This window comes from Physeter macrocephalus, chromosome 18 (assembly GCF_002837175.3).
Source record: "Physeter macrocephalus isolate SW-GA chromosome 18, ASM283717v5, whole genome shotgun sequence".
NCBI lineage: Eukaryota > Metazoa > Chordata > Mammalia > Artiodactyla > Physeteridae > Physeter > Physeter macrocephalus.
In genome coordinates, this window is record NC_041231.1 from 40,610,443 (window position 1) to 40,627,620 (window position 17,178).

The window sequence follows — 17,178 nt, forward strand, 5'->3', positions numbered from 1 at the left end:
AGTAGGTGGGGTGCTGTTCATACAGGTGGCCAAGGAAGTGAAGGAAGCAGGAAAGCTAGCTGTGTAGACATTGGGGTGAGAGTGCTGGGAAGGAGGCAGGAGTATGTCATAACAACACCTGCTGCCTCTCATTGCTTATCTTTTGTGAAACTGCAAAAAAAAAAAAAAAGGCATTCGGAATGAAATGTTTAATTTGGAGTCTTCTCAAGGCGTTGTTACCCAAACACAAAATTCTGATCCTACTTTTCCTTAAATCCCACAAGCCCTGATGTCACTTAGGAGAATTAATACAGAGGTGGATTTTACCTTGTTAAACTTGAAGATTTCTTTTAGGGGGGGTCTCTAATTTTGGGCCTCTTAAACTTTATCATGCATGCAAATTATCTGAGGATCTTGTTAAAATAGAGGTTCTGGTTCATCAGGCCTGTGGGTATCTGGGGCCTAAGTGTTTGCATTTCCAACAAGTTCCCAGATGCTGGTGATGCTGCTGATCCAAGGTCCATATTTAGCATGACAATTTTCTAATTAGTATATGAATCACAAAATCATATGAGAGTATATAACCTAGTTTCTACTTATATTTATTGGATTGTAAACTCCTTAAGAGCAGGGTTTGTCTAACTTATTATTATTGTGTCAGATTCAGCACTTAGTTTAGTAAATTGCAATGATTAGTGGCTAAGTGAAATGTACTATTCATATAAGCACATGTATAAGTACACCAATTTGAGCCTTTGGAAGTATGTGGATTATGTTATGCTTTTTGTCTTGAATTTATTTTTCACAATGATATAATGGAAATTAGCCTAGATTTTAGGACTCTGTAATTTTTCCCAATTAGTAATTTGAATGATATCAAATGGATTTATATCCTTTAGTATTCATTTTTTGCAAAAAATTACGTTATATTTTGATATTACTTTAATATGTAACTCAGAGCTAAACTATGTATATTTCATTTTTGGAATTGTCTCTATATTCTAAAATTTATATGAAAATACAAAGGACCTAAAATAGTCAAAACAATCCTGAAAAAGAAGAGTAAAGTTGGAGGGCTTACTCTATCTGACTTCAAGTTTTACCTTAAACTATAGTAATCAAAAGTGAGGTATTGATGAAAGAATAGTCAAATAGAGTGATGGGACAGAATAGAGGGTCCAGAAATAGAGACAAACTTATGTAGTTAAAGAATTTTCAACAAAAATGATAAATTTAATGGGAAAGGAATTTCTTTCACTGGTACAATTGGATATCCAAATCGAAAATGCAAAAACAGAACTCCTTGGCTCCACCTCACTATATACAAAAACTTATTCAAGGTAATTAATCATAGACCTAATGTAAAAGCTAAACTATAAAGCTTCTAGAAGAAAACAAAAGAGGTATCCTGAAGATCTTGAGCTAGGCAAAGGTTGCTTAGAGAGGACACAGAATTCACTAACCTGAAGGAAAAACTAATACATTAAACATTACCAAAATTAAAACTTTTGCTCTCTTAATAATACTATTTATAAAAAGGAAAAGATAATCCACAGTCTTGGAGAAAATATTCCTGTTTATTTGTTTGTTTTGGCATCCCTGAGGGGGCACAGATGAGAAAATATTCTAAATACATATATCCAACAAAGAACTTGTCTCCAGAATATATTAAAAACTCTCACAACTCAATAAAAAGAGGAGTTTTGAAACTAGAGAAAGCTGGTAGTTGTACAACATTGTGACTACACTAATACCACTAAATTGTACATTTTTATATGTTTAGTTGTTTGTTATGTGACTTTTACCTCAATTTAAAAATAAGTAAATAAAAAGAGAAACAAAATGATCTGGTAATTGATAGTGGTGATGGGTGCACAACAGTGTATTCATTCATAGTCTGTGTCTAAAGACCGCTGAATATGTACAGATGACGGATTTTATGTTATGTGAATTATATCTCAGTAAAAAATTAAATAAACAGAGAAAACCATTTAAGAAAGTGAATAAAAGACTTGAATAGGGCTTCCCTGGTGGCGCAGTGGTTGAGAGTCCGCCTGCCGATGCAGGGGACACGGGTTCGTGCCCCGGTCTGGGAGGATCCCACATGCCGCGGAGCGGCTGGGCCCATGAGCCATGGCCGCTGAGCCTGCGCGTCCGGAGCCTGTGCTCCGCGACGGGAGAGGCCACAACAGTGAGAGACCCACGTACCACAAAAAAAAAAAAGACTTGAATAAACGCTTCACCAAAAAAAGATATGCAAATGGCCAATAATTACATGAAAATGTGCTCAGTAGCATTAGTTGTCAGGGAAGTGCAGATTTAAACTACGATAAGAAATTACTATATATCCACTAGATTGGCTAAAATGAAAATTACTGACAATCCCACATGTTGGCGGAGGTGTACAGAGCAGCTACATCTCTCATACATTGCTGGTGGAGTGTAAAATTATATAACCCTTTTGGAAAACTGTTAGCAGTCTCATTAAAGGTAATCATATGTCTACCATATGATCCAACAATTCCATTCCTAGGTATTTACCCAAGGAAGATGAAAACATTGCCCACTAAAACCTTGTACAAGAATGTTCACTACAACTTAATAATTGCCAAAATCTGGAAACAACCAGGGGCCCATCAGCAGGAGAATAGATAAACCGGTATATTCATACAATGGAATGCTCTTCATCAATATGAAGAAATGAACTACTCATACACACAACATAGATGAAACTCAAAAACATTATGCTGGGACTTCCCTGGTGGTGCAGTGGTTAAGAAGCCAATCCGCCTGCCAATGCAGGGGACGCGGTTTGATCCCTGGTCTGGGAGGATCCCACATGCCGCAGAGCAACTAAGCCCATGCGCCACAACTACTGACCCTGCGTTCTAGAGCACGCACGCCACAACTACTGAGCCTGCACGCCCTAGAGCCCGTGTGCCGCAACTACTGAAGCCTACATGCTCTAGGGCCTGTGTGCCATAACTACTGAGCCCACGTGCTGCAACTACTGAAGCCTGTGCGCCTAGAGCCCGTGCTCCGCAGCAAGAGAAGCCACCACAATGAGAAGCCCATGCAACTAAGAGTAGCCCCCGCTCACCGCAACTAGAGAAAGCCCACGTGCAGCAACGAAGACCCAATGCAGCCAAAGATTTTTTAAAAGTTAAAATTTTAAAAAAAGAAGAAACACTTAAAAAAAAATTATACTGAGTAAAAGAAGCCTTTTTGGAAAAAGTATTTACTGAATGATTCCTTAGATGAGGCAAAACTAATCTATAGTGATGGAAATTAGAATAATGATTACTTCTGGTGAGGGGGACTAACTAGGAAGTGACCCTGGGAACTTTCTAGGTTAATGGAGATGTTCTGTGTCTTGTTAGGGGGAGGATTATTCAGGTTTATGCATTTGTCAGTTACTAATCAAACTGTATATTCAGAATCTATAGTCAAGATTATTCCATTGTATGGAATTTAACCTTAATCAGATACACTGTACCCATGTTGTGCTATGCTAGTGGAATTTCTTGTGGTTTGAGGTACACAAAAATAATGAAGCTACTTCATTTTTCTTTGTCATTCACATTTAGCACACTACTATGGAAAGAAGAAAAATAAAAGAATTGGGAGGCCACCTGGTGGGCATAGTAACTTAGCATGTGCCCTGAAAAAAGCGAGTAAGAGGAGAAAGAGGCGAAAAAATGTTTTTGTTCATAAGAAGAAACGCTCCTCTGCATCTGTTGATAATACCCCAGCGGGCTCTCCCCAGGTACGAGATCTGTGATGTACCTGTAATGTCTAGAAGCCAAGATATCCGTGCTTTACAATACAGACAGAAGGAATACCTGCAGGTCTTTCTATTCGCATCTCTGGCCAATGGAAGATGGTCTCGTGGTCCAGGAACTGATTTGTCCTGAATTTCAATGAGACTTCTCTCCTTGTCCTCTAGGGAAGTGGAGGTGAAGATGAGGATGACCCAGATGAAGGGGATGATGATTCCCTAAGTGAGGGCAGTACATCTGAGCAACAGGATGAGCTACAGGAAGAGTCAGAAATGTCAGAAAAAAAATCATGCTCCTCCTCTCCCACGCAAAGTGAGATATCCACATCACTGCCTCCAGACACACAGAGAAGAAAAAGAGAGCTTCGCACTTTTTCATTTTCTGATGATGAGAATAAACCTCCTTCACCAAAGGTACCCGTTTTAAAACTACAGTGTCTTTTTTTCTCTCTTGACAATTTCCCTCTAGAATCTAACCGTTAATGATGGCGTTACACTTATTTCACTATGGCTTCAGTTGAATTTCCTGGGTCTTTTTTTAAAACATTCCAAATTCAGTGATTTACTTGTGTTTCAAGGATTATTTGGAGATCAACTACTTATCAGGAGGAAAGTCTCTCTCAGAATGGCTGCTTGTTTTAAGTAAAAAAAAAGTTTCATTGGTAGTTTATTAGTAACTTGTCATTTAGTTTAGGGAAAACTGCCTTTTGATAGTTTTCATAATATATATGGTTTTGTAGTAATAAATTTTTGGTTCTGATTAAACCATTTTGTTTGGTAGATTCATACATGCGTATTAACACATACATGCATTATAAGAATGGCAGTTAAGTTAGTGTTTTAAAACTGAATTGCTTTTTAAATATAGTCTGTGAACGGAAGTGGTTAAAACCGATTTCTCCTGATAATTTAGTTAAGCCTTCTCTTATTGGAAATACCAGCCCATTTACTTCTGCACCCTGCCAGAGAGTGACCTGAAATAAACCAAGGAACAAGTGCAAGATTTTAAAACTATTTTTCTCTGTTAAATTGTCCAAATTATTTGTGCTGAAACTTTGAGATGAATTCTTGTCCGTTAATATTTCTTATTATAAAAGACAAACATTTCCTGATTACCTAATGTGTATGGACCTTTGCCATCCTTGCTGGGAGAAATCATGTCCTAAAACCACTTTAAATCCTGCCTTAAAGGGTTGTGACTTTATGTAGAGACTTTCTTAGAATGAAATAGCTCTAACACCATTTGGTTTGCTTTTGTTGTGGGGAATGAAGGAAATAAGGATTGAAGTTTCTGAAAGGCTTCACCTGGACAGTAACCCCCTGAAGTGGAGTGTGGCGGATGTTGTGCGGTTCATCAGATCCACCGACTGTGCTCCGTTAGCAAGAATATTCCTAGACCAGGTAATCACAAAGACCTTGAGATTTTAGTAATGTATCTCTTTAGCAGAGGGCTGTGGAGGTAATAGCAATTTATTTACAAGTCTAAGGAAAAATATTTCTATCCAAAACAAAAAAAAATTATTTCCCTTCTCAGGAGTAGAACTATGATAAAAAGTTACTTATCTGACTGCCTCCATAGTTGAAGCAGATTATTATTGCATTCTCATTTTTCCTAAGAGTTTGTTTCCATCCCCTATTAAATAGCTTAAAATTACGCATGCTATACTTACTTTCCTCCTCTTTTCCAAAATAACAATCTGCTTGTTTTAAAATATAATTAACATCTATAATGTGTTAGGCTCTAACAGAAATAGTCTGTGGCCTTAAATATTGAAATAAATTTTGTTTTGATAATTGAGGAGATTCAAAACTGAACATCTTTGAAAAGCTGGTCAGGCTTTTATGAATGTTACAGAGTAGGAAAACATTGCAGTTTATAGGTAATATTTTCTTTCAGATTTAGAAAGAGTCCTCTAAAAAGATATTTTTTCTGGCACATTTAGTTGCCGGTTACTACTGTAGGCTAGTTAATTTACTGGATTTCTACAGAGCAGAATGGATTCTTACCCTTGGTAAAACTTTTATTACTCATTCTTTTTTTTTTAAATTTATTTGGCTGTGTTGGGTCTTAGTTGCGGCATGCAGGCTTCTCTCTAGTTGTGGCACGTGGGCTCTCTAGTTGTGATGGACAGGCTCAGTAGTTGTGGCACACAGGCTGCAGAGCGTGTGGGCTCAGTAGTTGCAGTGCCTAGGCTTAGTTGCCCCACAGCATGTGGGATCTATTACCCCCACCAGGGATAGAACCCGCGTCCCCTGCATTGGAAGGCGGGTTCTTAACCACTGGACCACCAGGGAAATCCCAAATTTGCATTTTAATTGCCTTAGGTGAGCTTTGGGGATCTCTGGCATCTGGTACCCTCCCTCAATTTCCAGAGGAGGAATCTGAGTCTTGGAGAGAGGAAGAGAATTTTCCAGGGCCACACAGCTCATGGTGGAGGGCTGGGAAAGACCAAAATGTCTTCAAAAAGGGCCCATTCTGTTTCACTGACCCTGGCCTAACAGCAGGTGGCAGAGCTAGTTCTGAGCAGTACTTGCTACTGCTTCTGTAGACTGTGGGCTCATTCTGGGAGTGCTTGTTGTCTCACGGGCTGGGAAGCTGGATACCAGGGGGCAGACACAAAAGTCTTCTACCTCCTGTGGAGCCCACTCTAGACACAGGAAGCCCTAAAACAATTTTCTGGTACAAGAGTGTCTCTGACATGCAGCGATTCCACATGGCACTTTCTAAAATGTAAACTTTTAATTCAAATACAATGTACATGCAGAATAGTGCACAAGTAGAAAGTGTACAGTAATGATGAATTTTCCCAACACATGAACACTACCACACTGTCCCCCTCCTACTTCAGAGTAATTTCTTTCATGACTTCCACCGCTTACAGATTGGTTTTGCCTGTTTTTAAACTTTATAATGATGGAATCATGTACCTTTTTGTGTGTCTGGCTTTTTTCAACATTATGTGAGGTTCATCCATGTTGCATATATCAATAGATCATTCTTAATGTATAGTATTTCACTGTATGAATATATCACCATATGGTAGTTCCTAGTTTGGGATTATTATAAATAATGCAACTATGTTCATTCCTTTTGATGAATACATGTACTCATTTCTTTTGGTGGAATGGAATTGCTGGGTCATAAGGTATACTTATGTCCAGCTTTAGAAGGTACCACAAAACCAATTTTTGAAGAGATTGTAGCACACAGCACTTTTTAAAGGAAAATTTTCTATGGCAAGGATTCTGTCTCCATGAGGATAAGAACTGGGCTGGAATTCGTCCTCTCTCTGAGGAGGAAGTTACTGTGCAAGCCATCAGCAGGCAGTAGGACAGGTTCTTTTCCTGTTTAGGTGCCAAGAACTGCATATGTGCTTGAGTGAATGAACACACCTTTCTTTCAAATCTTATGCCACTCTGAATGATCAGATGTGTCTTCTTTCAAAGAGTTTATTAATAGAGTTATCATTTAACACCTTTGCAAGAAGAGATGGGGTACTCAAAGAGCACATCAGAGTTAATGAAGAGACCATTTAGTCAGGGTAAGAGAAAAAACAAGGAATGATGAAGCACCCAGGGACTCAACAGTGGAAAACTGTTACCACCCATTGACCCAAAGGAGCATTGTTACTGTAGCCCCGTAGAAGGGCCACCTGACTTTGACTGGAAGAGGAATACAAGAGGGAGTGAGGTAGGGATGTTACTGAGTCCAAACTCTACTGCTTGTCACACAACAGGCCAATAAATCGAGAGGCGAGGTGTTGGGACAAGGAATAGTGACTTTATTTGGAAAGCCAGCAGACCGAGAAGGTGACAGACTGGTGTCCCAAAGAATCATCTTAACCGAGTTAGAAGTCAAGCTTCTTTTTTTTTTTTTAAATCACATTGAGTATTTATTTATTTATTTATTTATTTATGGCTGCGTTGGGTCTTCGTTGTTGCGGGCGGGCTTTCTCTAGTTGCGGAGAGTGGGGGCTACTCTTTGTTGTGCTGTCCGGGCTTCTCATTGCAGTGGTTTCTCGTTGCGGAGCACGGGCTCTAGGTGCACAGGCTTCAGTAGTTGTGGCGCGTGGGCTCAGTAGTTGTGGTGCACAGGCTTAGTTGGTCCACTGCATGTGGGATCTTCCCAGACCAGGGCTTGAACCTGTGCCCCCTGCATTGGCAGGTGAATTCTTAACCACTGTGCCCCCAGGGAAGTCCCTCAAGCTTCTTTTATGCTAAGTGGGGAGCGGGTGTGGCTGGTTATTGCCCTGGGAGTGTTGTGATAATCCTTTGTTGTTACAGCTGTCCATGTAAGTCTGGTCACAATGTTCCTGTAAACCTCCAATAAGATAAATGTTATTCTCTATTCTGCAACTTTTTATCTCTATATGAATGAAAAGTGTCATATCTTTAAAGGTCAAGCCTGACAGATAGCCAGGCGGGTATCTTGCATAATAAAATTTCCTGAGAGCTCAGCAGTCAAGGCACTAAGGCAGAGTTCCTTGAAGAAGATCAATGAAAAAAAAAGTCTGGAACTAATTAACATTGCTGTCTTATTTAGGAAAATGAGATTTTCTATGAGAGAGAATTTACCAAATGCAACAGTGAATATGTTATATTCTCTCTCTCTTGACTTCTTCAGAAACCATAGAATTTAAAACACCTCCCTTCACAGGTGAGGGGGCAAAGCCCCTGCAAGATGAAACACACGGCCCTAAGTAGTAGTCTCTGATCATGTAGAGTCGGGCCGCAGCCAACTTGTCTATTTATGCCATGATTATTCAAGCTCAGCTTTCTCCCAGAGAGAAACTGACTCAAATTGGACAAGTAAGTAGGGTTTCCCTTAATATTTTTTGCATTCTCATACCAAGATAGTAGTTTATCAGGCAGCTACATTAAAGAAGTATTATATACCCTCAGCCCCTATTCCTGGCTGTCAGAGAAGAGAGGATAATTGTTTGGGAATTTGGCACGGGGCTTTTTTTTTTATTTTTAAGTATAAAATTTAGACTCCATTTGCCTCATAATGTGGCTGGGGCTGGACTGGCCAGCAGCGACAGTCTGATTGTAGTGATTCTAAAACAGATATTAAGCCTGATAACAGCTCACCATGTTGGGGTAAAATGTTTGTTATGCTGCAATAGGTATATGAACTTTGGTTTTTAAAGATACCAACCTCTTAAATCTGTGCGAGGTACATTATGAGGGATGGTATTTGTCTAAATTTCACCTTCAGCTGGCTCCATAGCCTCCCTAAGGTCAGGAAGTTTTCCAGGATCCATTTTTGATCCTGAATTGACAAGCTTGGAAACAGGTGAATGGATTATATCTATGCTCCTGGACCTTGAAGTTGACTGACCAATATAAGCCTATTATTGTAGTGTTGGTGTGTTAGGGAAACCTTTTACTGCATGCAAAGATTTTCTGTGACATTTTGACTATATTTTGTGGGCTCCTGGGAACTGTGCTGTTTTCATTTGTAAACCACCTCCATTCCTCTCCGTTGAAGCAGAACTGAGGTGGCTAATGCAGGAAATGCATTAATGGGAGCTTTTGTCATATCTGCCTTTCTTTAGCATTGTAGGTGGCTCCCAGCATCTACATTATAGATATAAGAGGTCAGGGAAGGATAGTTACCAACTTCTGGAAGGGATGGGCTTCTTGGGTAAATATTTATTGAATTACGATAGAGGCAGTCATAGAAAACCAGTTCAGAACTTGACCTTTTTATGCTCCTTCTCCTGGAAGTAAAATTTTTCTCACTGTGAGAGAGAGGGCATTGGACCAAAGCTTCCTGAGGACTTGAATACATTTTACTTGTTCTCTTGTACCAATTCAGTCACTAATACCATAACTGAATACAGAGTAAAAGCTTTAGGAGGCCTCAGGTTGGATAGTACTCAGAACCGTCCCCTCCCCCAAGCCAGAAAGTATTTCTGGGGCATACACAGAACATCAGGGAACTGTAGGTAAGATTTAACTAAATGGGGGCATTGGGAAAACTATCATAGGCACTTCTGTTTACTTGGTGCCTATCACCAAAGACATTTATTTAAGACACCATGTGCTGGTTTGATTGATGCCCACAGATACTCTGAGAGAGCTGTTAGGAGCATCGCCTCGGCAGTGGAAACACACACCAAGTTTGAACTTTGGTCCTGTATATTGGGGATGTTTGTGTGTGTGTGTGTGTGTGTGTGTGTTTTATTACTAATTCTGAAGATTGATTAGTATGGAGGACTATGAGAGGCATTTAAAAGGAAGTGTGTGATACTTATTTAAAGGGAAAAAGTAATGAAAGGAAAAGCACAGGGACTTTTGATTTTGACAAAGCGAAGTGAACCAGGGCTGTAATGGTCGAGCTCCCACTCATATGCACATCACAGATGATTTGTATTTTATGCTTTAACAGGAAATTGATGGGCAGGCCCTGTTGCTCCTTACCCTTCCCACCGTTCAAGAGTGCATGGACTTAAAACTGGGCCCTGCCATCAAACTTTGCCATCACATAGAGAGGATCAAGTTTGCTTTTTATGAACAGTTTGCCAACTGAGAAGGACAACCAAAGTGAGCTGTATCTTTGAAGCACAAATGCAGCAAATCCTTCGCCCTGCTCTACAAGTGGAGCTGAAATAGTCCTGGGGCTCTGGGCCCTGCAGGTGTCGGCTTGCTCTCTTTGCACTTTCAGGGAAGGAGGACCCACACTGAGTAAGCAAAAACTGCACAGAAGTGGCTCTCCTGCCAGTGAAAATGTGGGCATCTCTTGTTCAGCAGATTGCAGTTTTAAAAAAATAAAGGTTGTGAAGAAAAGACTATATAAGAAGAATAAGCATTTCCACTGGTGTGGCCTGAAAACGAAGAATAATCTAGGTTGCTGGAAAGCACCCTTTTGGTTTTCTTTTTGTTCTTTCTGTTCCTTCCCATTGTAGATTGAACTTTGTTCTCTGCTTTCTCTTTCTTGGAAAGAGAGAACATAGCTTTAAGTCAGCACTGATTTGGGACTGTGCCTAAGGCACATCAGTGCTTCATTGTCATTGTGTTTTTTAAGCTTTTTTAAATTAAAACAGTTCATTTTGGGGATGATTATGTGGCTCTAGGGTTTTGAATGTACAGTCAAACTCTGATCCATTTTAAAATCTATTCTTAGGAGTTCCTTTGTTTACTACCTCTGTTGATAATTGAGCTTTTAGCCATGTATGAGGTTGTTTTAATGATACCATTTTTAAGCTACATGAACACTAAAACTATGACAGAGTTGGAGGAAAAAAAAACACTGTTTGCTTTCTTAAAAATAATGTGTGGCACTTAACACCAATTCCTTAACTGACTGATCTAAGAACTCTACTGTTATTGTTTTGCATCTTGACCCAGGTTGGGCTGCCTGTTTCAAGTAGTTCAAAGATTGTTGCTATTTCAGTTGAATTGCTTTCTCCCTGTTAGTTCTCAGAGGGACTTCAGAGGCTTTTATTTTGTGTTTAATTTTTTCTACAGTTGTTTGGCTTTCATTTTGAGAGTCCTCACTTTGGGTAAAAATCAGTAGATGTTCCCTGGACCCACAGTAAAGCCCATTTCCCCATCTTTCTCGGTGTCTCCAGGCAGATAGTGTAGAAGCACAACAGAGAAAATAAGTTTTAGGAGGGGTGATGCAGAGCATGGCATTTCCGTCACAGTATGTCCTCAGTGGCTGGATGAAGATTGAGAGATGGTTAAGGATTCTAGAAATGTCTTTGCCCAGTCACGTGTACCCTTTCTTTGGTTAAATCTTTAAATTGAATGTATTCTACGGTCAGTTCCCACTCAACAACTCAAGTTTTCTTTTAGGTGTTTCTTTTGACCCAGCTCAAGTTGGTATTAAACAGGCAAATTTTCACTTATGATTGCACTGTTAGCTATTATAGAATAATAGCATTTGCTGTACTGTTCCAGCCATGTGAAATGAGGAAAGATATATAGGTTGCTTCCTTTAAATGGTTTGCTTTGCTGAGAGTGTGTGTGTGTGTGTGTGTGTGTTTTAATTATCCTAGTTACCTGCAAATATATAACCTAATCATTCCTCTTCAAGATTTAAAAATGTTTTAAAACTACAAACTGGGTAAATTCTAAACAGCTATACAAATATAAGGTAATTTTATTAAATTTAAGCTGATTGTGATTTTTTCCTTTTCTTCCCCCACTGCTCCACGTGTTTTTATGGACCTTGGCAAACATTTGTAGTCTGAATCTTATCTTCATTGGATAATTGATGAACCACCTTAACTCAGGCCCTCCAACCAAACCATATATTAAAGCATCAACTCTTTCCTTAGGTTTCCTACCAGATATACCTGGAAAGACGCTTCATTTAAGTAGAAGTTAATATGTTTGAACTTATTGGAGATATAGTTTTTAAAGTTTTGATTGATTCTATGCCCCTGGAAGAGAAGCATATATATGATGCTTGGGAACAATTAGCATTAAGTAGATAGAGTTTCGGCGTGGCGGGGGGGTGGTGGGGGGGGGCGTGGGCGGCGGGGGGGGCGGGGGAGGCGGGTATCTTGCATAATAAAATTTCCTGAGAGCTCAGCAGTCAAGGCACTAAGGCAGAGTTCCTTGAAGAAGATCAATGAAAAAAAAAGTCTGGAACTAATTAACATTGCTGTCTTATTTAGGAAAATGAGATTTTCTATGAGAGAGAATTTACCAAATGCAACAGTGAATATGTTATATTCTCTCTCTCTTGACTTCTTCAGAAACCATAGAATTTAAAACACCTCCCTTCACAGGTGAGGGGGCAAAGCCCCTGCAAGATGAAACACACGGCCCTAAGTAGTAGTCTCTGATCATGTAGAGTCGGGCCGCAGCCAACTTGTCTATTTATGCCATGATTATTCAAGCTCAGCTTTCTCCCAGAGAGAAACTGACTCAAATTGGACAAGTAAGTAGGGTTTCCCTTAATATTTTTTGCATTCTCATACCAAGATAGTAGTTTATCAGGCAGCTACATTAAAGAAGTATTATATACCCTCAGCCCCTATTCCTGGCTGTCAGAGAAGAGAGGATAATTGTTTGGGAATTTGGCACGGGGCTTTTTTTTTTATTTTTAAGTATAAAATTTAGACTCCATTTGCCTCATAATGTGGCTGGGGCTGGACTGGCCAGCAGCGACAGTCTGATTGTAGTGATTCTAAAACAGATATTAAGCCTGATAACAGCTCACCATGTTGGGGTAAAATGTTTGTTATGCTGCAATAGGTATATGAACTTTGGTTTTTAAAGATACCAACCTCTTAAATCTGTGCGAGGTACATTATGAGGGATGGTATTTGTCTAAATTTCACCTTCAGCTGGCTCCATAGCCTCCCTAAGGTCAGGAAGTTTTCCAGGATCCATTTTTGATCCTGAATTGACAAGCTTGGAAACAGGTGAATGGATTATATCTATGCTCCTGGACCTTGAAGTTGACTGACCAATATAAGCCTATTATTGTAGTGTTGGTGTGTTAGGGAAACCTTTTACTGCATGCAAAGATTTTCTGTGACATTTTGACTATATTTTGTGGGCTCCTGGGAACTGTGCTGTTTTCATTTGTAAACCACCTCCATTCCTCTCCGTTGAAGCAGAACTGAGGTGGCTAATGCAGGAAATGCATTAATGGGAGCTTTTGTCATATCTGCCTTTCTTTAGCATTGTAGGTGGCTCCCAGCATCTACATTATAGATATAAGAGGTCAGGGAAGGATAGTTACCAACTTCTGGAAGGGATGGGCTTCTTGGGTAAATATTTATTGAATTACGATAGAGGCAGTCATAGAAAACCAGTTCAGAACTTGACCTTTTTATGCTCCTTCTCCTGGAAGTAAAATTTTTCTCACTGTGAGAGAGAGGGCATTGGACCAAAGCTTCCTGAGGACTTGAATACATTTTACTTGTTCTCTTGTACCAATTCAGTCACTAATACCATAACTGAATACAGAGTAAAAGCTTTAGGAGGCCTCAGGTTGGATAGTACTCAGAACCGTCCCCTCCCCCAAGCCAGAAAGTATTTCTGGGGCATACACAGAACATCAGGGAACTGTAGGTAAGATTTAACTAAATGGGGGCATTGGGAAAACTATCATAGGCACTTCTGTTTACTTGGTGCCTATCACCAAAGACATTTATTTAAGACACCATGTGCTGGTTTGATTGATGCCCACAGATACTCTGAGAGAGCTGTTAGGAGCATCGCCTCGGCAGTGGAAACACACACCAAGTTTGAACTTTGGTCCTGTATATTGGGGATGTTTGTGTGTGTGTGTGTGTGTGTGTGTGTGTAAGTTCAAAAGTGTTCTGTGTTATCAGTTGGCCTTTTGAAGATGAAGGAGAGGGGAGCACTACCAAATGAAGTATAAATCTCAGTAGGGACTGGGTACCCCCTTTAAAAATTTGAATGTCTTTGGTCCTGGGTCCACCCAAAGTAACCATGTGTCATGGTCATGGTGCTGGCTTGGAAACCCTGTAGGACAGAGCCTCCTGCAAAACCAAAAAGAAATCAATCACTTTCATGCACGTATAACTCTTCCTTGATTTTATTCACTTTACAATGTTTTGCTAGTGAATTTTGATGATTCCCTCCCATTGTGTCAGGATGTGCATACTTTGGAAATTTGAATTTATCTAAATAAGTCACCTATGGACTTGCAGTTTTGGCAGGAGAGTTCTAAACTCCAAGCCCAGTCCAAATGGATCTGGTTCCAAGCCTGCTCACCTGGGATTTCCTCTGTACTTGTACCAGATTTCACAGGTAGTCCTGTTTCTGAGGGCAGCCTTAGGGGTGAAGGTATAGAAGGTGGTGGGCCATAAGTGCACTGGAGATCTATTTTCTTCATTCTAGGGTTTCAGAAGTCTTAGATTTTTGCAAGAACCAGCAGAACCAGGAGTGGGGGTTGGAGGAATGGAGAAGTAGGCCTAAAACTCCATTCCTTTATGTCTTTTCTGACCTGACACACCATTTGGGTCTGTTCTGGTGCTGTGGCCTATTGCAAAGGACTGTCTTAAAGGGAAACAAGCCACAGCCTTGCCGGACATGTCTTTAACTCCAGCAGTAATGGAGTTAAAGCTGTGGGAGGCAAGGGTCTCCGACTATTTCTAGAGGCAAAGGATGACACTGGCTAGTGACATGAAGCTACCGTTGCTAATAGGTGTGCCTGTTCTCAGGATGTGTGGGAACTCAGTCCTTTGGGTTTCTACATGTTTTAGTTTATCTAACTGCATGCCTAACTTGGCAGAGTGGATGTGAGCAAATAGTGTTGAAAGGATGAAGGTAGGCTCTTGGGGCAAATCAAGTCACAAAGTAGATGACTGAGGGAGGTTACAAAGTTTAGACAAAGTTAAAACTTATCTCCTTTTGCAAGAAGTCTCTAGGGAAGTGTACTTTGAATGTTTCTCTTGAGATTTTTAAGTGCTCATTTTTTTCCTCTTCCTTTTTTTTTTTTTTTTTTTTTTTTGTTGTTGACTATTCTCTGAAGACAATCAGAGGCCTGCCAGGGTGGGACTCCTGGCTGGTTCCAGCACTGTCCTTAGGCCCTTTTCTAATACTAACTTGTTGGAACTGATGCACTTTAATGTATGTTGTCCCTTTTTTTTTTTTTTTTTTTTAAGCTGCTTGTTTGGAACAAAATGAAATGCATATTGCGTTGTATCCTTCCTGCTTACTGTTTTTCTCTTAATTTTAAAAGTTATGCATTGAGGATAAAGTATACTTAAGGAGAAATATGCACAAGAATACCTATTAAAATAACTCCCATCAAGTTTGATGGTATAACTTCAAGGGATTAAAAAATAACTATTTTGGATGAATATTTTGCGTGGGTTTTTTTTTTTTTTTTGGTTTGTAAATAAGAGTGTATATAAACGTGTGGTATGTCATGACAGTTTTAAGTGGTCGTGAGAAAATTAAAACAGGTCTTAAGGTATATTTAACTTCCTTTGACAGCAAAGAAGGCATCTTGACCAGAATAAATCCTTCAAAACTGTTTCCAGTGGGACCTCAGAGAATCATCTCTGAATGGAGGAGAAAGTTCCTTCCTGCTTCAATAAAATTAACCTTTCCAGAATTCTCCCCCCATCCTGCTGTCTGATCCTTTCCCCTCTGGATCTGGGTACTTTTTAATTGCCATTCAGAAAAGGTAGGAAGAGCAGAATTTCCCATAGTGAGCTTGCTCCCGGCACCGAGGACTCTGCCCCGATCTCTGAAGACTGCTTCTTGTGTTCTTTACATTTGCCTTGGCACAGCAGCGACGGGCCTTAGGGTTCCTCCACATCTGGATGTGCAGAGCACTGCTTTGTCAAAAAAATTCATTTTTCAGCTCTATGTGCAATTTTCCTTGAGCTGTGTCTTCAAGCAATTCATAATCTCCTTATGCCCAACTACAATCTCTTCGGCTTTAAGGACACATCCTATTGTTTGTTTCTCTCTAAACGTGGACTGTAACTGTTGAGCATACATACCCATAAGGGACCTTCTTAGACTTAAAGACGGTAATGCAATTTTTCCTTACCTGTTTATTTTCTTAACCTGATTTTCTGTATTTTCCCATGGTCAATACTTGTGGAGAGTTTTTAATTTTATAAATTAAAAATCAATTTAATTTAAAAAGCATTTTGTTGCATGCTCTCTGTGCCAGGCACTATGTTGGCTTCAAGGCTGAGTAAAAATCAGTTCCTGCCCTCAGGAGGCTCACACTCAGCTGGGAGAGAGGTGTGTACAGCCATCTAATTTAGCAGTCTGAAAAGTTCTAGTGGAGCAGCACACACACGGTAATGTGGATGCACAGTGGGGACAGGGGGGTCAGGCAGGCCTCCAAGCATGAGTAGCAGTTCATGGAGCAGGGAAAAGGGAACAGTATTCCATGAAGCTAGAATGCCATGTAAAGGCACAGAGGTGTGGGAAGTGCATTGTAAGAGAAGGGCTGGAGAATTGGCTCTACGGAGCCAATAGCATTTGTGTTCTTCAGATAATCAAGTTAATATTCCTATTAACCAAGAAAGCTTTTGGATAACATTGAACCTTTTATGTAATTGGAATTTCTTGATGGCTATCTTTAGGGGAACTTTCCCTAGGTTTGGTATTTATTGTTCAACAAGTGTACCCCAGTGTCTACTGGAATAATACTGTGTGTACACTGGCATTAAGTGGATACAGTCCTGGTCAGGGACCTGAGAGCACCAACAAGAGGTGTCTGGAGAAAAGCCAGAGGCGGCTGAGAGGGTAGGTGACAGAATGGGGACTAAAGGCCCTAGGAGAGGAAGGGAGCAGGTTCTGAGGAGTCAGAAAGGGTTGAGTGGGAATAAATGTGAGTGTGTGTGGAGGGAGGCCCTGGAGACTGACAAATACCAACAACCTGGTTTTGTTTTATGAATCATATTCACAATGAACAAGATGGGGCTATATCCACGTGTTTACAGCATATACCCTGTATA

The 17,178-nt window shown here is 40.1% G+C and overlaps 1 protein-coding gene across 4 annotated transcripts in view; it reads left to right on the plus strand.

The window, feature by feature from the left end:
• Positions 1-16,271, plus strand: part of SFMBT1 (Scm like with four mbt domains 1) — a 73,902-nt gene extending 57,631 nt beyond the window's left edge. For 2 of the 4 annotated variants that reach the window (XM_028478996.2, XM_028478998.2), the window contains 4 exons: positions 3,567-3,745; positions 3,926-4,171; positions 5,030-5,158; positions 10,152-12,136. In XM_028478996.2, coding sequence (XP_028334797.1) covers positions 3,567-3,745; positions 3,926-4,171; positions 5,030-5,158; positions 10,152-10,292 — 695 coding nt within the window. In that variant the 3' untranslated portion in view covers positions 10,293-12,136. Of the gene's footprint in view, positions 1-3,566; positions 3,746-3,925; positions 4,172-5,029; positions 5,159-10,151; positions 12,137-15,691 lie in introns of those variants that run through there. The other 2 variants (XR_008615675.1, XM_028478997.2) reach the window with 2 other exon arrangements.
• The last annotated feature ends 907 nt before the right edge of the window (positions 16,272-17,178 follow it).